Below are 18,701 nucleotides of genomic sequence, written 5' to 3'. Positions count from 1 at the left end.
CGCCCACAACCGGAAGTACGACACACCCCCCGTTTCCCCTTTCCCGCCACGGCGCCGCTCTAGGCGTTGCGGTCCTCCCGCGTCTATGGTGGTGGAAGGAATTAAGAGAAGGGACATTGGGGGGTTGGGGTGGGGGGACACAAGTCACCCCCAAATCTCGAAGTGGGGGGGTCGCATTTTGGGGTTGAATCAGCTCTTTATGGAAGAGGTGACGCCGTGACACTGTCCTACACACGATGGGATGGAGCTCAACAGCTTGGGGGGGGGGGGACACCACCAAGAACACCTGGAGAAGGAGATGGGGGGGACCCCTCCATCTCTTTTTGGGGGGGCGGGGGGCTTCAAACCCACCCCCCCACCCCCCTCCTCCTCAAAACCCCCTTGGGGAGAGGAAGGGGGGGGGGAAAAGGTCCCGTGGTGTCCGCTCGAATCCCGCGGTTTAATCCTTCTTCTTGTCCTCCGGGTCCTTGTGGAGGTTCTCGTGGTGCCGGGGGTCGCGGTCGGGGGTCGCCGGGGGGCAGGGGGGGCGGCTGGGGGGGAGAGGGGGGGCCTGGGCCTCGCCCCGCACCCCGAACTCGTTGACGCGGGTGAGGTCGACGCGGTAGATCCAGCGCTGGTAGAGGTAAATGAAGAAGACGACGTCTGCAAGGACGAGAGGAAAGGAAAGATGAGCTGGAACATCTCCAGAGGGAGCTGGAATGGTCCATGGGGAGCTGGAACATCTCCAGAGGGAGCTGGAATGGTCCATGGGGAGCTGGAACATCTCCAGAGGGAGTAGGAATGGTCTATGGGGAGCTGGAACATCTCCAGAGGGAGTAGGAATGGTCCTTGGGGAGCTGGAACATCTCCAGAGGGAGCTGGAATGGTCTACGGGGAGCTGGAACATCTCCAGAGGGAGCTGGAATGGTCCATGGGGAGCTGGAACATCTCCAGAGGGAGCTGGAATGGTCTATGGGGAGCTGGAACATCTCCAGAGGGAGCTAGAATGGTCCATGGGGAGCTGGAACATCTCCAGAGGGAGCTGGAATGGTCTACGGGGAGCTGGAACATCTCCAGAGGGAGCTGGAATGGTCTATGGGGAGCTGGAACATCTCCAGAGGGAGTAGGAATGGTCCTTGGGGAGCTGGAACATCTCCAGAGGGAGCTGGAATGGTCTACGGGGAGCTGGAACATCTCCAGAGGGAGCTGGAATGGTCCATGGGGAGCTGGAACATCTCCAGAGGGAGCTGGAATGGTCTATGGGGAGCTGGAACATCTCCAGAGGGAGCTAGAATGGTCCATGGGGAGCTGGAACATCTCCAGAGGGAGCTAGAATGGTCCATGGGGAGCTGGAACACCTCCAGAGGGAGCTAGAATGGTCCATGGGGAGCTGGAACATCTCCAGAGGGAGTAGGAATGGTCCATGGGGAGCTGGAACATCTCCAGAGGGAGCTGGAATGGTCTATGGGGAGCTGGAACATCTCCAGAGGGAGCTGGAATGGTCCACGGGGACCAGGAGGGGCCTCCATGGAGAGCAGGAAGGACCTTGGGGACCAGGACCAACTCCATGGGACCAGGAGGTTCCTGAAGACCAGTAGGGATCCACAGGGCCCAGGAAGGGTCTACAGGGACCAGGAGCACCTTGAGGAGCCCCAGGAAGGATCCACAGGGACCAGGAGGTTCCTGAGAACCAGGAAGGATCCACAAGGTGCCCAGGAGCACCTTGAGGAGCCCCAGGAAGGATCCACAGGGCCCAGGAGGACCTTGAGGAGCCCCAGGAGGACCCTGAGGAGCCCCAGGAAGGATCCACAAGGACCAGGAGCACCTTGAAGAGCCCCAGGAAGGATCCACAGGTACCAGGAGGTTCCTGAGGACCAGGAGGGATCCACAGGGACCAGGAAGGGTCTACAGGGACCAGGAGCACCTTGAAGAGCCCCAGGAAGGATCCACAGGCACCAGGAGGTTCCTGAGGACCAGGAGGGATCCACAGGGACCAGGAAGGGTCTACAGGGACCAGGAAGGGTCTACAGGGACCAGGAGGACCTTGAGGAGCTCCAGGAGGACCCTGAGGAGCCCCAGGAAGGATCCACAGGGACCAGGAGCACCTCCATGGAGACCAAGAAGTAGCCACAGGGACCAGGAAGGGTCTACAGGGAGACCAAGAAGTAGCCACAAGGACCAGGAAGGGTCTACAGGGCCCAGGAAGGGTCTACAGGGCCCAGGAAGACCTTGAGGAGCCCCAGGAGGACCTTGAGGAGCCCCAGGAAGACCTTGAGGAGCCCCAGGAGGACCTTGAGGAGCCCCAGGAGGACCTTGAGGAGCCCCAGGAAGGATCCACAGGGACCAGGAAGGTTCCTGAGAACCAGGAAGGGTCTACAGGGACGAGGAAGACCTTGAGGAGCCCCAGGAGGACCTTGAGGAGCCCCAGGAAGACCTTGAGGAGCCCCAGGAGGACCCTGAGGAGCCCCAGGAGGACCCTGAGGAGCCCCAGGAAGGATCCACAGGGACCAGGAAGGTTCCTGAGAACCAGGAAGGGTCTACAGGGACCAGGAAGACCTTGAGGAGCCCCAGGAAGACCTTGAGGAGCCCCAGGAAGGATCCACAGGGACCAGGAAGGTTCTACAGGGCCCAGGAGGACCCTGAGGAGCCCCAGGAGGACCTTGAGGAGCCCCAGGAAGGATCCACAGGGACCAGGAAGGTTCCTGAGAACCAGGAAGGGTCTACAGGGCCCAGGAGGCCCTCGAGGAGCCCCAGGAGGACCTCGAGGAGCCCCAGGAGGAGGCGGCCGTACCGTCGCGCAGGCAGCCTATCCTGTACATCATGGGCATCTTGATGACGAAGGCGAAGAGGTCGTCGATGAAGGTGTTGAGGGCCTTGTAGGTGAGCATCCGCCACGGCAGGTGGGCCACCGACTTCAGCTTGTAGTTGATGAAGAGCTGGGGGGTCATGGTGATGAAGCCTGGGGAGAAAAGGGGAGCTCCTCGTTGGCCTTAACGAAGAGCTGGAGGGACCCAACGCCACCAGGAACCACGAGGGGAGCGGGAAGGAGCCGCAGAGGAGAAGCTCCGAGACCACCACAAAGCTCCGTCAGGGACCTCTGGGGACCAGAACCACCCCCAAAAGCCCCACCAGGAACCCTTGGAGACCAAGATCATCCCCCAAAACCCCACCAGGAAGCCTTGGAGATCAAGATCACCCCAGAAGGGACCTCTGGGGACCTGAACCACCATCAAAAGCCCCACCAGGAACCCCTGGGGACCAAGACCACCCCAGAAGGGACCTCTGGGGACCAGGAACGGCCACCAGAAGCCCCACCAGGAACCCTTGGGGACCGAGATCATCCCCAAAAACCCCACCAGGAACCCTTGGAGACCAGAACCACCCCAGAAGGGACCTCTGGGGACCAGGAACCACCATCAAAAGCCCCACCTGGAACCCTTGATCAACACCACCCCATAAGGGACCTCTGGGGACCTGAACCACCACCAAAAGCCCCACCAGGAACCCTTGGGGACCAAGATCACCCCAGAAGGGACCTCTGGGGACCAAGATCACCCCCAAAAGCCCCACCAGGAAGCCTTGGAGATCAAGTCCACCACCAAGAGCACCACCAGGAACCCTTGGGGACCAGAACCAACCCATAAGGGACCTCTGGGGATGAGGAACCACCAAGAAAGCCCCACCAGGAACCCTTGGGGACCAGACCCATCCCAGAAGGGACCTCTGGGGACCAGGAACCACCATGAAAGCCCCACCAGGGCCCCCCGAAGGCTGTGGGCGGCCGGGCACTCACCGAAGGTGAGGAGGAACCCGTAGAGCATGCTGAGAACCCACGAGTACCAGCCCTTGTGCTCCAGGTAGAGGAGGCTGTAGACGGCGTAGCAGCCCAGCAGCGGGAAGAGGATCCACGACAGGTACCGGAAGGCCATCTGCCACCAACCAGAGCCCCACGTCAGCCGGGAACGGCACCCCGGAACCGCGAGGAGCTTGGGGTGGTGGCATCTCCTCGGGCTTAAGAACCTGGCTCCTCCCTCTAGTCTTGGGCTCATTTGGAGCCCTCAGGGGGAACTGGAGAACCGTGAGGAGCTTGGGGGTGGTGGCATCTCCTCGGGCTTAAGAACCTGGTTTCACCCCCTAGTCTTGGGCTCATTTGGAGCCCTCAGGGGGAACCAGAGAACCACGAGGAGCTTCGGGGTGGTGGCATCTCCTCTGGCTTAAGAACTTGTTTCCACCCCCTAGTCTTGGGCTCATTTGGAGCCCTCAGGGGGAACCGGAGAACCGTGAGGAGCTTGGGGGTGGTGGCATCTCCTCGGGCTTAAGAACCTGGTTCCACCCTCTAGTCTTGGGCTCATTTTGGAACCCTCAGGGGGCTCCAAGGGGTTGGAAAAGCCGGTGGGAGCTCAGCAGCACCGCGCGGTCGCCACTCACGTCATCGTAAACCTTGGTGGAAGATTCCACGTAGGTCGATTTGTCTTTGAAGGTGACGCGAGGGAAGATTCCGGCCACCTTGTTGTGGCGATCCAGCTGCCAAAAGAAGGAGAAACTTGAGGAAGCGTCAACCTGCTCCACAAAGTGTCACCCCTGGAGGCTTCAGGAGGTGTCAGACTCGGGGCTGGCCAAGAGAACGAGCTCCTGGGTGGAAAAGTGGTTGGATGGAGGGCCCAGAGAGCGGTGGGAAAGGGAGTTAACTCCAGCTGGAGGCCAGGGACACGTGGTGGCCCCAGGGCTCGGTGGTGGCTCCAGCCCTGCTCAAGGTCTTTATCCATGACCTGGATGAAGGTGTCGATGCACCCTGAGTGAGCTTGAAGGTGACACTGAGCTGGGTGGGAGCTGGGGCTGCTGGAGGGGGTTGAGGTTCTCCAGAGGGATCTGAGCAGCTTGGATCCATGAGCTGAGAGCCACGGGGTGAAGGTCAACGAGGAATTTGGGGAACAACAGCCCCGGGCAGCTCCCGGCGAGGAGGAGAGCGGCTGGAAAGGGCCCTGGAGGAGAAGGACCTGGGGGGGTCGGTGGGACACGAGCCAGCAGGGGCCCAGGGGGCCAAGAAGGCCAAGGGCATCTTGGCTTGGAGCAGCCCCCAGGGAGGTTCTTCTCCCTCGGCCTCTGGGGAGACCCGACCTCGAATCCTGGGGGCAGCTCTGGGCCCCGAGGAGAACCTGGAGGGCCTGGAGCCTCCGGAGAAGAGCCCGGAGCTGGGGAAGGGGCTGGAGAAGAAGAGGAGCGGCTGAGGGAGCTGGAGAAGAGGAGGCCGAGGGGAGAGCTCGTTGCTCTCTCCAACTCCCTGCGAGGAGGTTGTGGAGAGGAGGGAGCTGGGCTCTTCTCCCGAGGGGACAGGACGAGGGGGAACGGCCTCCAGCTCCACCCGGGGAGCCTCAGATGGGACATCAAGAGAAGATTCTTCATGGAAAGGGTCATCGGGCCCTGGAACAGGGAGGGGGTTGAGTCCCCAACCCTGGAGGGGTTGAGAAGCCCCCTGAGGGACACGGGCTGGGGATTGCTGGGGACGGTTGGACTGGAGGATCCAGTGGGTCCTTCCCAACCTGGCGATTCCACGATTCTACGACTCCAATCGCGTCACCGAACGGCACCGGGAGGACCCCTACCCGGACATCCATGACCTTTGTGATCTTCCAGAGGTCGATGAGGAGCCCGATGAAGACACTGACTTGCACCACGAAGTTGGTTTCGTTGTCCAAGATGTAGAGGAGGACGACGAGAGATTGGAAGACGCCGAAAAACACGGAGCGCACCGAGAGCCCCTCCAGGGACTGCCGGCTGTTCCAGAACTGGATGTCTGAGGGGGGAAAAGGCTCCGTCACCTCCACTCACCTCTGGAGAGCGCAAAGAGCAAGAGGTGGACGCCGAGGAGATGCCACCGAGGGCTTTCGGAGCGACACCACGAGCACCAGGGACCCCGAAACCCCCCAAACACGAGGAGGGAAGAGAGTTGAGGCCGCTCAGGAGCTTCCCCTCTCTTGGGTTCTCACCGTTTTTGAAGGCCAGGAACTCGAAGATGCTGTGCACGATGGAGACGACGATGGTCAAGGCCAGCAGGTAGGGGTTGGTCTCCAGGAGAGCAACCTGGAAGAGGCAGCGGAGAAAAAAAAACAAACCCTCGCGGAGAATCGTTGGGTTGGAAAAGAGCTTGGAGATCATCAACCAAGCGTCCGCGGCCACCGCGAAACCAGCCCCAAGCTCCTCGTCCACCCATCCGAGGACGGGGACGTCACCACGGGACGGGGCTCCACCAAGGGGCAGCATCTACCAGGGCTTCGCTGCTCTTTCCACAGAGGAATGTTCTCCAACATCCCACCTAAACCTCCTCTGGAACGACTTGAGGGCATCTCCTCTCGTCCCACCCTTCGTTCCTTGGGAGAAGACCCCAACATCCACCTGGCTCCAAGCTCCTTGCTGCGCAGAGTGAGGAGGGGTCTCAACCTCATCTTCTCCAGACTCAACAGCCCCAGGTCCCTCAGATGCTCCTAGAGCTCCAGAACCTTCCCCAGCTCCACTTCCTCTTCTCTAGACCCTCCCTGCCCTCCAGCCATGGATCTGATCCCTCTGGAGACCCTCCCTGCCCTCCAGCCGTGGATCCAGATCCCTCTGGAGACCCTCCCTGCCCTCCAGCCGTGGATCCAGATCCCTCTGGAGACCCTCCCTGCCCTCCAGCCGTGGATCCAGATCCCTCTGGAGACCCTCCCTGCCCTCCAGCCGTGGATCCAGATCCCTCTGGAGACCCTCCCTGCCCTCCAGCCGTGGATCTGATCCCTCTGGAGACCCTCCCTGCCCTCCATCCGTGGATCCAGATCCCTCTGGAGACCCTCCCTGCCCTCCAGCCGTGGATCCAGATCCCTCTGGAGACCCTCCCTGTCCTCCATCCGTGGATCCAGATCCCTCTGGAGACCCTCCCTGCCCTCCAGCCATGGATCCAGATCCCTCTGGAGACCCTCCCTGCCCTCCAGCCGTGGATCCAGATCCCTCTGGAGACCCTCCCTGTCCTCCATCCGTGGATCCAGATCCCTCTGGAGACCCTCCCTGCCCTCCAGCCATGGATCCAGATCCCTCTGGAGACCCTTCCTGCCCTCCAGCCATGGATCTGATCCCTCTGGAGACCCTCCCTGCCCTCCAGCCATGGATCCAGATCCCTCTGGAGACCCTCCCTGCCCTCCAGCCATGGATCTGACCCCTCTGGAGATCCTCCATCCATGGATCCAGCCCAACCAGACCTCTCTGGAGACCCTCCAGCAGCTCAACATCCCCACCCAGCTTGGGGTCCTCTCCCAACTCATTGAGGTCGCCCTCCAGCCCTTCATCCACATCGTTAACGAAGACATCGAACGGAACAGGACCCGGGGTCCACCTCCAAGCTCCCTTGAGGCCAAGACGGGACCCGGAGGAGCTTCCCACCTCTCTCCACATCGTTAAGAGCGATCCTAACGAAGAGCGAGCGCCCTACGCTCTCCCACAACGACGTTCAACGCGGGGGAAAGGAGCTTCTATGGAAAAGTCCCTAAATTTTTTTGGGGGGTGGCGAGAAGGTCGGCTGAGGGCACCTCGCACCTTCACCGAGTCCTGCTCCTCATCCGACTGCTCGTAGAGGCCTTCTCCGAGGAAATTCCACGGGGATTTGGTGCTCTGGGCGGCGTAGAGCTGCCAGCGCCACAGGGACAGCGGACAGAAGGACAGACGGAAGGGCAGGCGCTGCAGGGTCTCGTTGATGGGGAAATAGTCCTTCTGGAGGTTCCAGTAGTCGTTGAAGTAGAGGATGGGGTAGTAGTCGCCGCTGATGGCGTCAAACTTCACGTCTGGAGAAGGAGAAACGAGAAGAGGGCTGAGAAGAACGCGGAGCCACCAAGACGCGGCTGAACCTCAAGCTCCTGCAGAGCCGCGGCCGCCACCACGCGAAGAGAAGCCCCCGTTGAGCGCAGGAGCTTGGAGATGGTCTTCAAAATAGAGTTAAGGGGAGCTCCAAAAGCCACCAGGGGAGGCCCCGAGTCCTTACACTGGTCCAGGGGGGGTGGGACGCTGCCCTTGACCCACGGCGTGTGGTCATCGACCATGTTGATGGTGAGGTTGGGGTGCCAGTGCGAGATGACCTCCACGGGGCCGTAGTCCTCGGCTCTCTGGAAGGAGAAGAACCACCGGGTGGGAAAAGGGGCTCCGGGAAAGCCGGGGAGGAGCCTCTGGATCGGGGGAGGACCAGGGGGTTGGGTTTTTGAGGAGGAAGAGGAGAGATGGAGATGAGATCTCAAGGAGAAACGGTTTCTCTGCGAGGGTGGGAAGGGAAGCGGTGGTTGCCCCATCCCTGGAGGTCTTCAAGGACACGGTGGATGGAGCGCGGAGCTCCTGAGCCAGTGGGAGGCGGCCCTGCCCGCAACACGGGCTTGGAACTGGACGGGCTTTGATGTTGCCTCCAACCCAACTCATTCCATGACTCTAGAAACTCCCAAAAGCTTTGGGAGGGGACAAAGACCTGCAAACATCAAGCCATTTGGCCAATGAGGAGAAAATATTGAGCGGTTTGGCCAATGAGGAGAAAATATTGAGCGGTTTGGCCAACGGAGAAGAAAATATTGAGCGGTTTGGCCAACGGAGAAGAAAATATTGAGCGGTTTGGCCCAATGGGGTAAAAAAAGACCCAGGAGAAGAGGAATTAGTCACCTTGATCATCTCCGGGTCGGCCTCCGTCTCCCCCGTCAGGAGGTTTTTGGTTTTCTGGAACCGCCGGCGCTTGTATTTGTTGATCACTGGAAGGAAAGAGGCGAGAAGATGAAGGAGAAAAACGCATGGAGGCAACGAACGAAGAGGAACGGAGAAGACGTTGCCCTCACATCAACCCCTGAACTAATTAATCTCATGGATCCAAGGGGGGAACCACAAGAAGAGCCAGAACTTCGCGATAACCACGTGGGTGTTGGAAGAGAAGACGGGAAATGAAGCGTTTGGAGCTTCCAACCTTGCAGGAACAACCGGATCATGGAAATTCCTTCCTCTTCCAACGCCAACGTGGCTCCGCGTGGACACAAACCAAGAGCTCGAGGAGGATTCAAGGTTTTTGCTCCACAGCTTCACGAGTGAGAAGTGGTTCCATGTGGACACAAACCAAGAGCTCAAAGAGGATTCAAAGTTTTTGCTCCACAGCTTCACGAGTGGGAAGCGGCTCCGTGTGGAGCAAAACCCAAGAGCTCAAGGAGAATTTAAGGTTTTTGCTCCACAGCTTCACGAGTGGGAAGCAGCTCCACGTGGACACAAACCAAGAGCTCAAGGAGAATTTAAGGTTTTTGCTCCACAGCTTCATGAGCAGGAAGTGGCTCCATGTGGACACAAACCAAGAGCTCGAGGAGGATTCAAGGTTTTTGCTCCACAGCTTCACGAGTGAGAAGTGGCTCCATGTGGACACAAACCAAGAGCTCGAGAGGTTTTTGCTCCACAGCTTCACGAGTAGGAAGTGGCTCCATGTGGAGCAAAAACCAAGAGCTCAAGAGGTTTTTGCTCCACAGCTTCACGAGTGGGAAGCGGCTCCGTGTGGAGCAAAAACCAAGAGCTCAAGGAGAATTTAAGGTTTTTTGCTCCACAGCTTCATGAGAGGGAAGTGGCTCCGTGTGGAGCAAAAACCAAGAGCTCAAGGAGGATTCAAGGTTTTTCCTCCACAGCTTCACGAGCGGGAAGTGGCTCCATGTGGAGCAAAAACCAAGAGCTCACGGAGAATTTAAGGTTTTTGCTCCACAGCTTCACGAGTGGGAAGCAGCTCCATGTGGACACAAACCAAGAGCTCAAGGAGGATTCAAGGTTTTTGCTCCACAGCTTCACGAGTGGGAAGCGGCTCCATATGGACACAAACCAAGAGCTCGAGAGGTTTTTGCTCCACAGCTTCACGAGCGGGAAGCGGCTCCGTGTGGACACAAACCAAGAGCTTGAGGAGGATTCAAGGTTTCTGCTCCACAGCTTCACGAGCGGGAAGCGGCTCCATGTGGACACAAACCAAGAGCTCAAGAGGTTTTTGCTCCACAGCTTCCCGAGTGGAAACCCTCCAGCTCAAGGCGTTGGACACGGAGACAGTGGCATCGGGGCCCCCCCCGGGTCCTACTTCGTGAGGTGTGGACGGTGGCGAGACGCCGGTAGAGGTTCTTCTGCCTGGGGTCGGGGTGGAAGCCGCTCTTGGTGAAGTAGACGTGGATGTAGATGGAGCCGTTCTGCTGGACGCTCTGAAATGACACGGTTACTGGTCGGTGACGGTTGAAACGGGGCCACGGGGGACGCCACGACCCTCACGCCCACCCCCCACGCAACCGTTGACGCCCCAAGGAAGCAAAACCCAACGAAAACGCGGCGTCTGAAGGGATAAACGCCTCGAGAACGGCCCTCGGGTGCCGCTCGGCTTGGAGCGACCCCAACATCTCAAGAACTTCAAGCCCGGCACCTCCACCGCGCGTCCCCGAGGGAGAAGGAGCCCGCTCGGTGAGGCCAACGGTGACCGCGGCCCCAGCCGCCATCGCTCCACGGCTTGGAGGCCTCTAGGAATCCCTCGGAAGCCCTTGGAGATGCCTCACGGCGGCCTCCAAACCTCTCGGAAGGCGCAAACTCACCTGGGAGATGTCGACTTCGCCGTAGTGCTCGTAGCAGCCGTCGGCGTTGTCGCCGCTGGTCCAGTCGCCGTAGACCAGGTCCCGCTTCTGCCAGAAGAGCGCCGAGCTGACGTTGAAATCCGTAAAGTGCTCGTGCTCCGAGATGTAAACGTAGAGATCCTGCCGAGAGAGGACAACGCCGAGGGCAACTCCACCAGCCGGCACCGCAAAATCCCCCTGCGGAACCGGCTCCGCGCGCCGGGGAGCCCCAAAAAATAAGGATTTGGGTGGGAGAGCGAGGCCCCGGGCCAAGCTGCCGCTCGGCTCTGCTGGATTTTGGGATTCGGTTCGGATCCGGAGCAGCGAGAAGCAACCACGGAGCCACAAGGAGAAGCCACCACGAGAAGCAACCGCTCTAGGGGCTCTAGAGGGTTCCTGGAGGTCCGAGAAGGGTCCTAGAAGGCCCTAAAGGGGTTCCAGGTGCCTCTAGAGGGTTCCTGGAGGTCCGAGAAGGGTCCTAGAAGGCCCTAAAGGGGTTCCAGGTGCCTCTAGAGGGTTCCTGGAGGTTCTTAAAGACTCCAAGAAGGCCCTAAAGGGGTCCCTGCTGCATCTAGAGGTTTCTCAGGGTCCGAGAAGGGTCCAAGGAGCCACTGCGAGAAGCAAACACGAAGCCACCACAAGAAGCAACCGCTCTAGGGGCTCTAGAGGGTTCCTGGAGGTTCGAGAAGGGTCCAAGAAGGCCCTAAAGGGGTCCCAGGTGCCTCTAGAGGGTTCCTGGAGGTTCGAGAAGGGTGCTAGAAGGCCCTTAAGGGGTCCCAGGAGCCTCTAGAGGGTTTCTCAGGGTCCTGAAAGAGTCCAAGAAGGCCCTAAAGGGGTCCCAAGAGCCTCTAGAGGTTTCCTCAGGGTCCAAGAAGGGTCTAAGGAGCCACCGTGAGAAGCAGTCATGAAGCCACGTTGAGAAGCAACCGCTCTAGGGGCTCTAGAGGGTTCCTGGAGGTCCGAGAAGGGTGCTAGAAGGCCCTAAAGGGGTCCCAGGTGCCTCTAGAGGGTTCCTGGAGGTTCTTAAAGAGTCCAAGAAGGCCCTAAAGGGCTCCCTGCTGCATCTAGAGGTTTCTCAGGGTCCGAGAAGGGTCCAAGGAGCCACTGCGAGAAGCAAACATGAAGCCACCACGAGAAGCAACCGCTCTAGGGGCTCTAGAGGGTTCCTGGGGGTCCGAGAAGGGACTGAGAAGGCCCTAAAGGGGTCCCAGGGAGCTCTAGATGTTTCCTCAGGGTCCTTAAAGAGTCCAGGAAGGCCCTAAAGGGGTCCCAGGAGCCTCTAGAGGGTTCCTGGAGGTCCGAGAAGGGTCCTAGAAGGCCCTAAAGGGGTCCCAGGTGGCTCTAGAGGGTTCCTCAGGGTCCTTAAAGAGTCCCAGAAGGCCCTAAAGGGGTCCCTGCTGCATCTAGAGGTTTCTCAGGGTCCAAGGAGCCACTGCGAGAAGCAAACACGAAGCCACGACGAGAAGCAACCGCTCTAGGGGCTCTAGAGGGTTCCTGGAGGTCCAAGAAGGGTGCTAGAAGGCCCTAAAGGGGTCCCAGGTGCCTCTAGAGGGTTCCTGGAGGTCTGAGAAGGGTCCTAGAAGGCCCTAAAGGGGTCCCAGGTGGCTCTAGAGGGTTCCTGGAGGTCCTTAAAGACTCCAAGAAGGCCCTAAAGGGGTCCCTGCTGCATCTAGAGGTTTCTCAGGGTCCGAGAAGGGTCCAAGGAGCCACTGCAAGAAGCAAACACGAAGCCACCACGAGAAGCAACCGCTCTAGGGGCTCTAGAGGGTTCCTGGAGGTTTGAGAAGGGTCCAAGAAGGCCCTAAAGGGGTCCCAGGGGGCTCTAGAGGGTTCCTGGAGGTCCGAGAAGGGACCTAGAAGGCCCTAAAGGGGTCCCAGGTGCCTCTAGAGGTTTCCTCAGGGTCCAAGAAGGGTCCAAGGAGCAACCCTGAGAAGCAACCACGGAGCCACCATGAGAAGCAGCCACTCTAGGGGCTCTAGAGGGTTCCTGGGGGTCCGAGAAGGAACCTAGAAGGCCCTAAAGGGGTCCCAGGAGCCTCTAGAGGGTTCCTGGAGGTCCTTAAAGAGTCCAAGAAGGCCCTAAAGGGGTCCCTGCTGCATCTAGAGGTTTCTCAGGGTCCGAGAAGGGTCCAAGGATCCACTGCGAGAAGCAAACACGAAGCCACCACGAGAAGCAACCGCTCTAGGGGCTCTAGAGGGTTCCTGGAGGTTCGAGAAGTGACTGAGAAGGCCCTAAAGGGGTCCCAGGGGGCTCTAGAGGGTTCCTCAGGGTCCTTAAAGAGTCCAAGAAGGCCCTAAAGGGGTCCCAAGAGCCTCTAGAGGGTTCCTGGAGGTCCAAGAAGGGTCTAAGGAGCCACCGCGAGAAGCAGTCATGAAGCCACGTCGAGAAGCAACCGCTCTAGGGGCTCTAGAGCCTTCCTGGAGGTCCGAGAAGGGTCCTAGAAGGCCCTAAAGGGGTCCCAGGTGGCTCTAGAGGGTTCCTGGAGGTCCAAGAAGGGTCCAAGAAGGCCCTGAAGGGGTACCAGGGGGTTCTAGAGGGATTCTCAGGGTCCTTAAAGAGTCCCAGAAGGCCCTAAAGGGGTCCCAGGGGGCTCTAGAGGGTTCCTGGAGGTCCGAGAAGGGACCTAGAAGGCCCTAAAGGGGTCCCAGGTGCCTCTAGAGGTTTCCTCAGGGTCCAAGAAGGGTCCAAGGAGCAACCCTGAGAAGCAACCACGGAGCCACCATGAGAAGCAACCGCTCTAGGGGCTCTAGAGGGTTCCTGGGGGTCCGAGAAGGGTCCTAGAAGGCCCTAAAGGGGTTCCAGGTGCCTCTAGAGGGTTCCTGGAGGTTCTTAAAGACTCCAAGAAGGCCCTAAAGGGGTCCCTGCTGCATCTAGAGGTTTCTCAGGGTCCGAGAATGGTCCAAGGAGCCACTGCGAGAAGCAAACAGGAAGCCACCACGAGAAGCAGCCACTCTAGGGGCTCTAGAGGGTTCCTGGAGGCCCAAGAAGGGCTCAAGAAGGCCCTAAAGGGGTCCCAGGTGCCTCTAGAGGGTTCCTGGAGGTTCTTAAAGAGTCCAAGAAGGCCCTAAAGGGGTCCCTGCTGCATCTAGAGGGTTCTCAGGGTCCGAGAAGGGTCCAAGGAGCCACTGCAAGAAGCAAACACGAAGCCACCACGAGAAGCAACCGCTCTAGGGGCTCTAGCGGGTTCCTGGAGGTTCGAGAAGGGTCCTAGAAGGCCCTAAAGGGGTCCCAGGTGCCTCTAGAGGGTTCCTGGAGGTCTGAGAAGGGACCTAGAAGGCCCTAAAGGGGTCCCAGGGGGCTCTAGATGTTTCCTCAGGGTCCAAGAAGGGTCCAAGAAGGCCCTAAATGGGTCCCAGATTCCTCTAGAGGTTTCCTCAGGGTCCGAGAAGGCTCCAAGGAGCCACCGCGAGAAGCCCCGGTGTCATCGTTACCATCAAAGTGTCCTTCGGGAAGAGGTTTCGGCTCGGGGCTCGCGGCGTGCCCCCCGCGCTGCTCTGCTCCTGCGGCGCCGGCCCGCGGCGGAACCAGCTGCTGATGGCCCAGATGATGAAGATCCTGCGGGAGGGGAAGGAGGAGACGCCCGTCAGGCTTTTCCAGCGCGGCCTCGCGCCAAGAAAACCACCCCCGGTGCCCTGCGGAAACCACTCGTGCCGCGGCGCAGCTCGGAATTTCACCGCGAGAGGCACCGGGAAGAGAAAAACGGGGCCTGAGCCCCTCGGGACGCGGCACCAGGAGCGAGGGGAGCACCGGAGGAGGCACCACGAGGAGAACTTGGGGGGCCCCGAGCTCCCCAGCGCCAAAACCCGTAACCGCGACGGTTCCCGAGTGTCTCGTGGAGCTGCCGCCGCTCTCCAAAGCTCCTCAAAGCACCGAGAGCACGACGGAGCCTTCCTGCTCGCTGCCCGCAAAGCCGAGCCGGGAAAAACGGGAAGAACCCAAAGCTTCTCCTCTGGGAAAGGTCGTGGCAGCACATCCCGAAGTCCAAGAGTTTCCAGCCCCCGTTTCCCATGGGGTTAAAGCACCAGGAAAGCTCCGGAGCCTGATTCCTCGTCCCACTCGCCGAAGGGAGGCGCTGGGAACAGCCCAGAGCGCAGGACGCGGGCTCCTCCGAGGCCCAGGCCACGATTATTCCCTCCAGAAAGACCTTGGAGAAGGTTTCTTCTTCCCAACGACCATAAAGAGCACGCGGGCAGCACCCACTCGCCCTTTTCCTTCTCCAGCAGCCGATCCCAGCGGGATGAAGATCCCCGAGCGATTCCAAGGGCTCCAAGAGGGCAAGGGAACAGAGTTTTCTTCTTCTCGGCTTCGCCAACCAGGACGCCGGATCTGCTGGTGCTTCGGAAGGGAATAAACCTGCCCTTGGTGGGACGGGATGGAGGAGAAGAAGAGCAGGAGGACAACTCGTGGATGAAAGGACTCGATGTGAAGGGATTCCCAACCTTTTTCTTCTTCTTGGCTGGGACGCCGGATCTGCTGGTGCTTCGGAAGGGAATAAACCTGCTCTTGGTGGGACAGGATGGAGGAGACGAAGAGCAGGAGGACAACTTGTAGACACAAAGAGTTTGAGGAGAGCCTCGGTTGGAGCAGAAAACACCCCCAGGAGAGGCGGCCCCAGGGTTCTCCTCGTTCTCGCAGAGTCCCCAAAGCGTGAGGACGAGCAGCATCACCCTGACCCCCCAAGGGGGGAAAGAGGCCCCAGAGCCACCCTGAGACCCCAGAGCCGCCTCGGGGCGAGGTGTGGAGCTGCTGGAGGGTCGGGAGGGTGTGAAGGGATCTGAGCAGCTTGGATCCATGGGCTGAGAGCAACGGGATGAGGGTTAATGAGGAACTTGGGGCACAACAGCCCCGGGCAGCTCCCGGCGAGGAGAAGAGCGGCTGGAAAGGGCCCTGGAGGAGAAGGACCTGGGGGGGTCGGTGGGACACGAGCCAGCAGGGGCCCAGGGGGCCAAGAAGGCCAAGGGCATCTTGGCTTGGAGCAGCCCCCAGGGAGGTTCTTCTCCCTCGGCCTCTGGGGAGACCCGACCTCGAATCCTGGGGGCAGCTCTGGGCCCCGAGGAGAACCTGGAGGGCCTGGAGCCTCCGGAGAAGAGCCCGGAGCTGGGGAAGGGGCTGGAGAAGAAGAGGAGCGGCTGAGGGAGCTGGAGAAGAGGAGGCCGAGGGGAGAGCTCGTTGCTCTCTCCAACTCCCTGCGAGGAGGTTGTGGAGAGGAGGGAGCTGGGCTCTTCTCCCGAGGGGACAGGACGAGGGGGAACGGCCTCCAGCTCCACCCGGGGAGCCTCAGATGGGACATCAAGAGAAGAGTCTTCATGGAAAGGGTCACTGGAACAGGGAGGGGGTTGAGTCCCCTTCCTGGAGGGCTGAAGGGCCGGGTGAGGCGGCGCTGAGGGACACGGCTCGGGGCTCGCTGGGGGCGGTCGCACTCGGTGCCCCGGTGTCCCCCTCACGGCTCGCCTGGGGGGGGGGGGGGGCCCGGACACAGCCCACACGCCCCCCGCGGTGCCCGCCGCCCCTCTTTACCTGAAGAGGACGCCTTTGAGCACCTGCCACGCGTTGGGCGGCGGCTGCTGCCGCTGCGTCTCGGCCCCGGGAGCCGCTTCGCCGCCGCCACCGGCGCTGCCGTTGCTGCTCACCTGCGGGGCCGGAGCGGAGGCCGTCACGGAGGGGCCGGACACCCCCCTCCCCCAGCTTTAACCCCCCCCTATTCACCCCTCCTGTCCCCCCGTACCGGCCCCCCCGGGGCGGGCCCCGTCGCCGCCTCCCCCGGTGCCGGCGCCGCCATCGCCGCCGCTTCTCGCGAGGCGAGACCCGCGCGCGCGGGGCGGGTCACGTGACGGGGAGGCCACGCCCCCCTCCCCGTGCGTGGTGACGTCACTCGCACCGCCCACGTGACGGCGGGAGGACGAAGGGGGAGAATCATAGAGTCGCGGAATCGCCAGGCTGGAAAGGACCCAGCGGATCATCGAGTCCGAGCCTCGCCATTAAACCTGTGTCCCTCAGCGCCGCGTCCACCCGTCCCTCAAACCCTCCAGGGTTGGGGACTCAACCCCCTCCCTGTTCCAGGGCCCAAGGACCCTTTCCGTGAAGACTCTTCTCTTGATGTCCCATCCGAGGCTCCCCGGGTGGAGCTGGAGGCCGTTCCCCCTCGTCCTGTCCCCTCGGGAGAAGAGCCCAGCTCCCTCCTCTCCACAACCTCCTCGCAGGGAGTTGGAGAGAGCAACGAGCTCTCCCCTCGGCCTCCTCTTCTCCAGCTCCCTCAGCCGCTCCTCTTCTTCTCCAGCCCCTTCCCCAGCTCCGGGCTCTTCTCCGGAGGCTCCAGGCCCTCCAGGTTCTCCTCGGGGCCCAGAGCTGCCCCCAGGATTCGAGGTCGGGTCTCCCCAGAGGCCGAGGGAGAAGAACCTCCCTGGGGGCTGCTCCAAGCCAAGATGCCCTTGGCCTTCTTGGCCCCCTGGGCCCCTGCTGGCTCGTGTCCCACCGAACCCCCCAGGTCCTTCTCCTCCAGGGCCCTTTCCGGCCGCTCTTCTCCTCATTCCCCCTGTTCCTCCTTCTCTCTCAATCTCCCCCAGTTCTCCCAGTTCCCCCCTTTCCCCTCTCTCTCCATTTCCCCCCGTTCCCGCCTTTCCCCCCAACCCCCTTCCCGCCTTTTCCCCTCCCAGTTCCCGCCTTTTCCCCTCCCAGTTCCCGCCTTTTCCCCTCCTAGTTCCCGCCTTTTCCCCTCCCAGTTCCCGCCTTTTCCCCTCCCAGTTCCCGCCTTTTCCCCCTCCCAGTTCCCGCCTTTTCCCCCTCCCAGTTCCCGCCTTTTCCCCTCCCAGTTCCCGCCTTTTCCCCCTCCCAGTTCCCGCCTTTTCCCCTCCCAGTTCCCGCCTTTTCCCCTCCCAGTTCCCGCCTTTTCCCCTCCTAGTTCCCGCCTTTTCCCCCTCCCAGTTCCCGCCTTTTCCCCTCCCAGTTCCCGCCTTTTCCCCCTCCCAGTTCCCGCCTTTTCCCCCTCCCAGTTCCCGCCTTTTCCCCCTCCCAGTTCCCGCCTTTTCCCCTCCTAGTTCCCGCCTTTTCCCCTCCCAGTTCCCGCCTTTTCCCCTCCCAGTTCCCGCCTTTTCCCCCTCCCAGTTCCCCGCCTTTTCCCCCTCCCAGTTCCCGCCTTTTCCCCTCCCAGTTCCCGCCTTTTCCCCTCCCAGTTCCCGCCTTTTCCCCTCCCCCCGCTCGCCCCGTAGAAGAGCGGCTCCCGCCTCAGCTCCGCCTCCCAGTCCCCCCCCAGTTCCCCTCCCAGTCCCCCAGTTCCCCTCTCAGCTGCTCCCAGTCCCCCCCAGTTCCCCTCCCAGTCCTCCCAGTTCCCCTCTCAGCTGCTCCCAGTTCCCTTCCCAGTTCCTCTCCTACTTCTCCCAGTCTCCCTAGGTCCCCTCCCAGTCCCTCAGTTCTCCTCCCAGTCCTCCAGTTCTCCTCCCAGTTCCCCCAGTTCCCCTCCCAGTTCCCTCCCAGTCCTCCCAGTTCTCCTCCCAGTCCCCCCCAGTTCCCTCCCAGTTCCCCTCCCAGTCCCCCCACTCAGCCTGCCCAGTTCCCCCTCCATCCCCTCCCAGTCCACCCAGTCCTTCTCCCAGCCCCACCAGTTCCATCCCCCCACCCCCAGTCCTCCTCCCAGTTCCCCTCCCAGGCCTCCCCGTCCCCCCAGTTACCACCCCCCCGGTCCCCTCCCCAGTCCTCCCAGTTCCCCCCACCCCCTCCCAGTCCTCCCACTTCCCTCCCAGTTCCCCTCCCTGTTCCCCTCCCAGTCCTCCCAGTTCCCCCCCACCCCCTCCCAGTCCTCCCACTTCCTTCCCATTTACCCTCCCAGTTCCCCTCCCAGTTCCCCCCCCACCCCCTCCCAGTCCTCCCACTTCCCCTCCCAGTTCCCCTCCCAGTTCCCCCAGTTGCCCCCCACCCCCTCCCAGTTCCCTCCCAGTCCCCCCCGTTCCCCTCCCAGTTCCCCTCCCAGTCTCCCAGTTCCCCTCCCAGTTGTCCCCCACCCCCTCCCAGTCCCCCCAGTTCCCCTCCCAGTCCTCCCACTGCCCTTCTCACGCCTCCCAGTCCCCCCAGTTCCCCCCAAGTTGTCCCCCACCCCCTCCCAGTCCCCCAGTTCCCCCCCCACC

At 61.3% G+C, this 18,701-nt stretch overlaps 1 protein-coding gene across 1 annotated transcript in view; it reads right to left on the bottom strand.

The window, feature by feature from the left end:
* Positions 1-176: 176 nt before the first annotated feature.
* LOC138734733 (putative lipid scramblase CLPTM1) overlaps positions 177-18,701 on the bottom strand; it is an 85,365-nt gene continuing 66,840 nt past the window's right edge. Inside the window, exons 3-15 of the mRNA XM_069882532.1 lie at positions 16,102-16,169; positions 14,016-14,139; positions 10,566-10,724; positions 10,067-10,184; positions 8,641-8,726; positions 7,982-8,102; positions 7,540-7,784; positions 5,967-6,060; positions 5,583-5,773; positions 4,408-4,503; positions 3,773-3,908; positions 2,771-2,938; positions 177-642 (exon numbers count right to left, since the gene is read on the bottom strand). Of these exons, the coding sequence (XP_069738633.1) occupies positions 440-642; positions 2,771-2,938; positions 3,773-3,908; positions 4,408-4,503; positions 5,583-5,773; positions 5,967-6,060; positions 7,540-7,784; positions 7,982-8,102; positions 8,641-8,726; positions 10,067-10,184; positions 10,566-10,724; positions 14,016-14,139; positions 16,102-16,169 (1,809 nt within the window). The 3' untranslated portion in view covers positions 177-439. The remainder of the gene's footprint in view (positions 643-2,770; positions 2,939-3,772; positions 3,909-4,407; positions 4,504-5,582; positions 5,774-5,966; positions 6,061-7,539; positions 7,785-7,981; positions 8,103-8,640; positions 8,727-10,066; positions 10,185-10,565; positions 10,725-14,015; positions 14,140-16,101; positions 16,170-18,701) is intronic.

Source organism: Phaenicophaeus curvirostris, unplaced genomic scaffold, assembly GCF_032191515.1.
Source record: "Phaenicophaeus curvirostris isolate KB17595 unplaced genomic scaffold, BPBGC_Pcur_1.0 scaffold_175, whole genome shotgun sequence".
Classification (NCBI taxonomy): Eukaryota; Metazoa; Chordata; class Aves; order Cuculiformes; family Cuculidae; genus Phaenicophaeus; species Phaenicophaeus curvirostris.
Note: the sequence above shows the minus strand (reverse complement) of the source record. Positions and strands in the feature narration are given on the sequence as shown.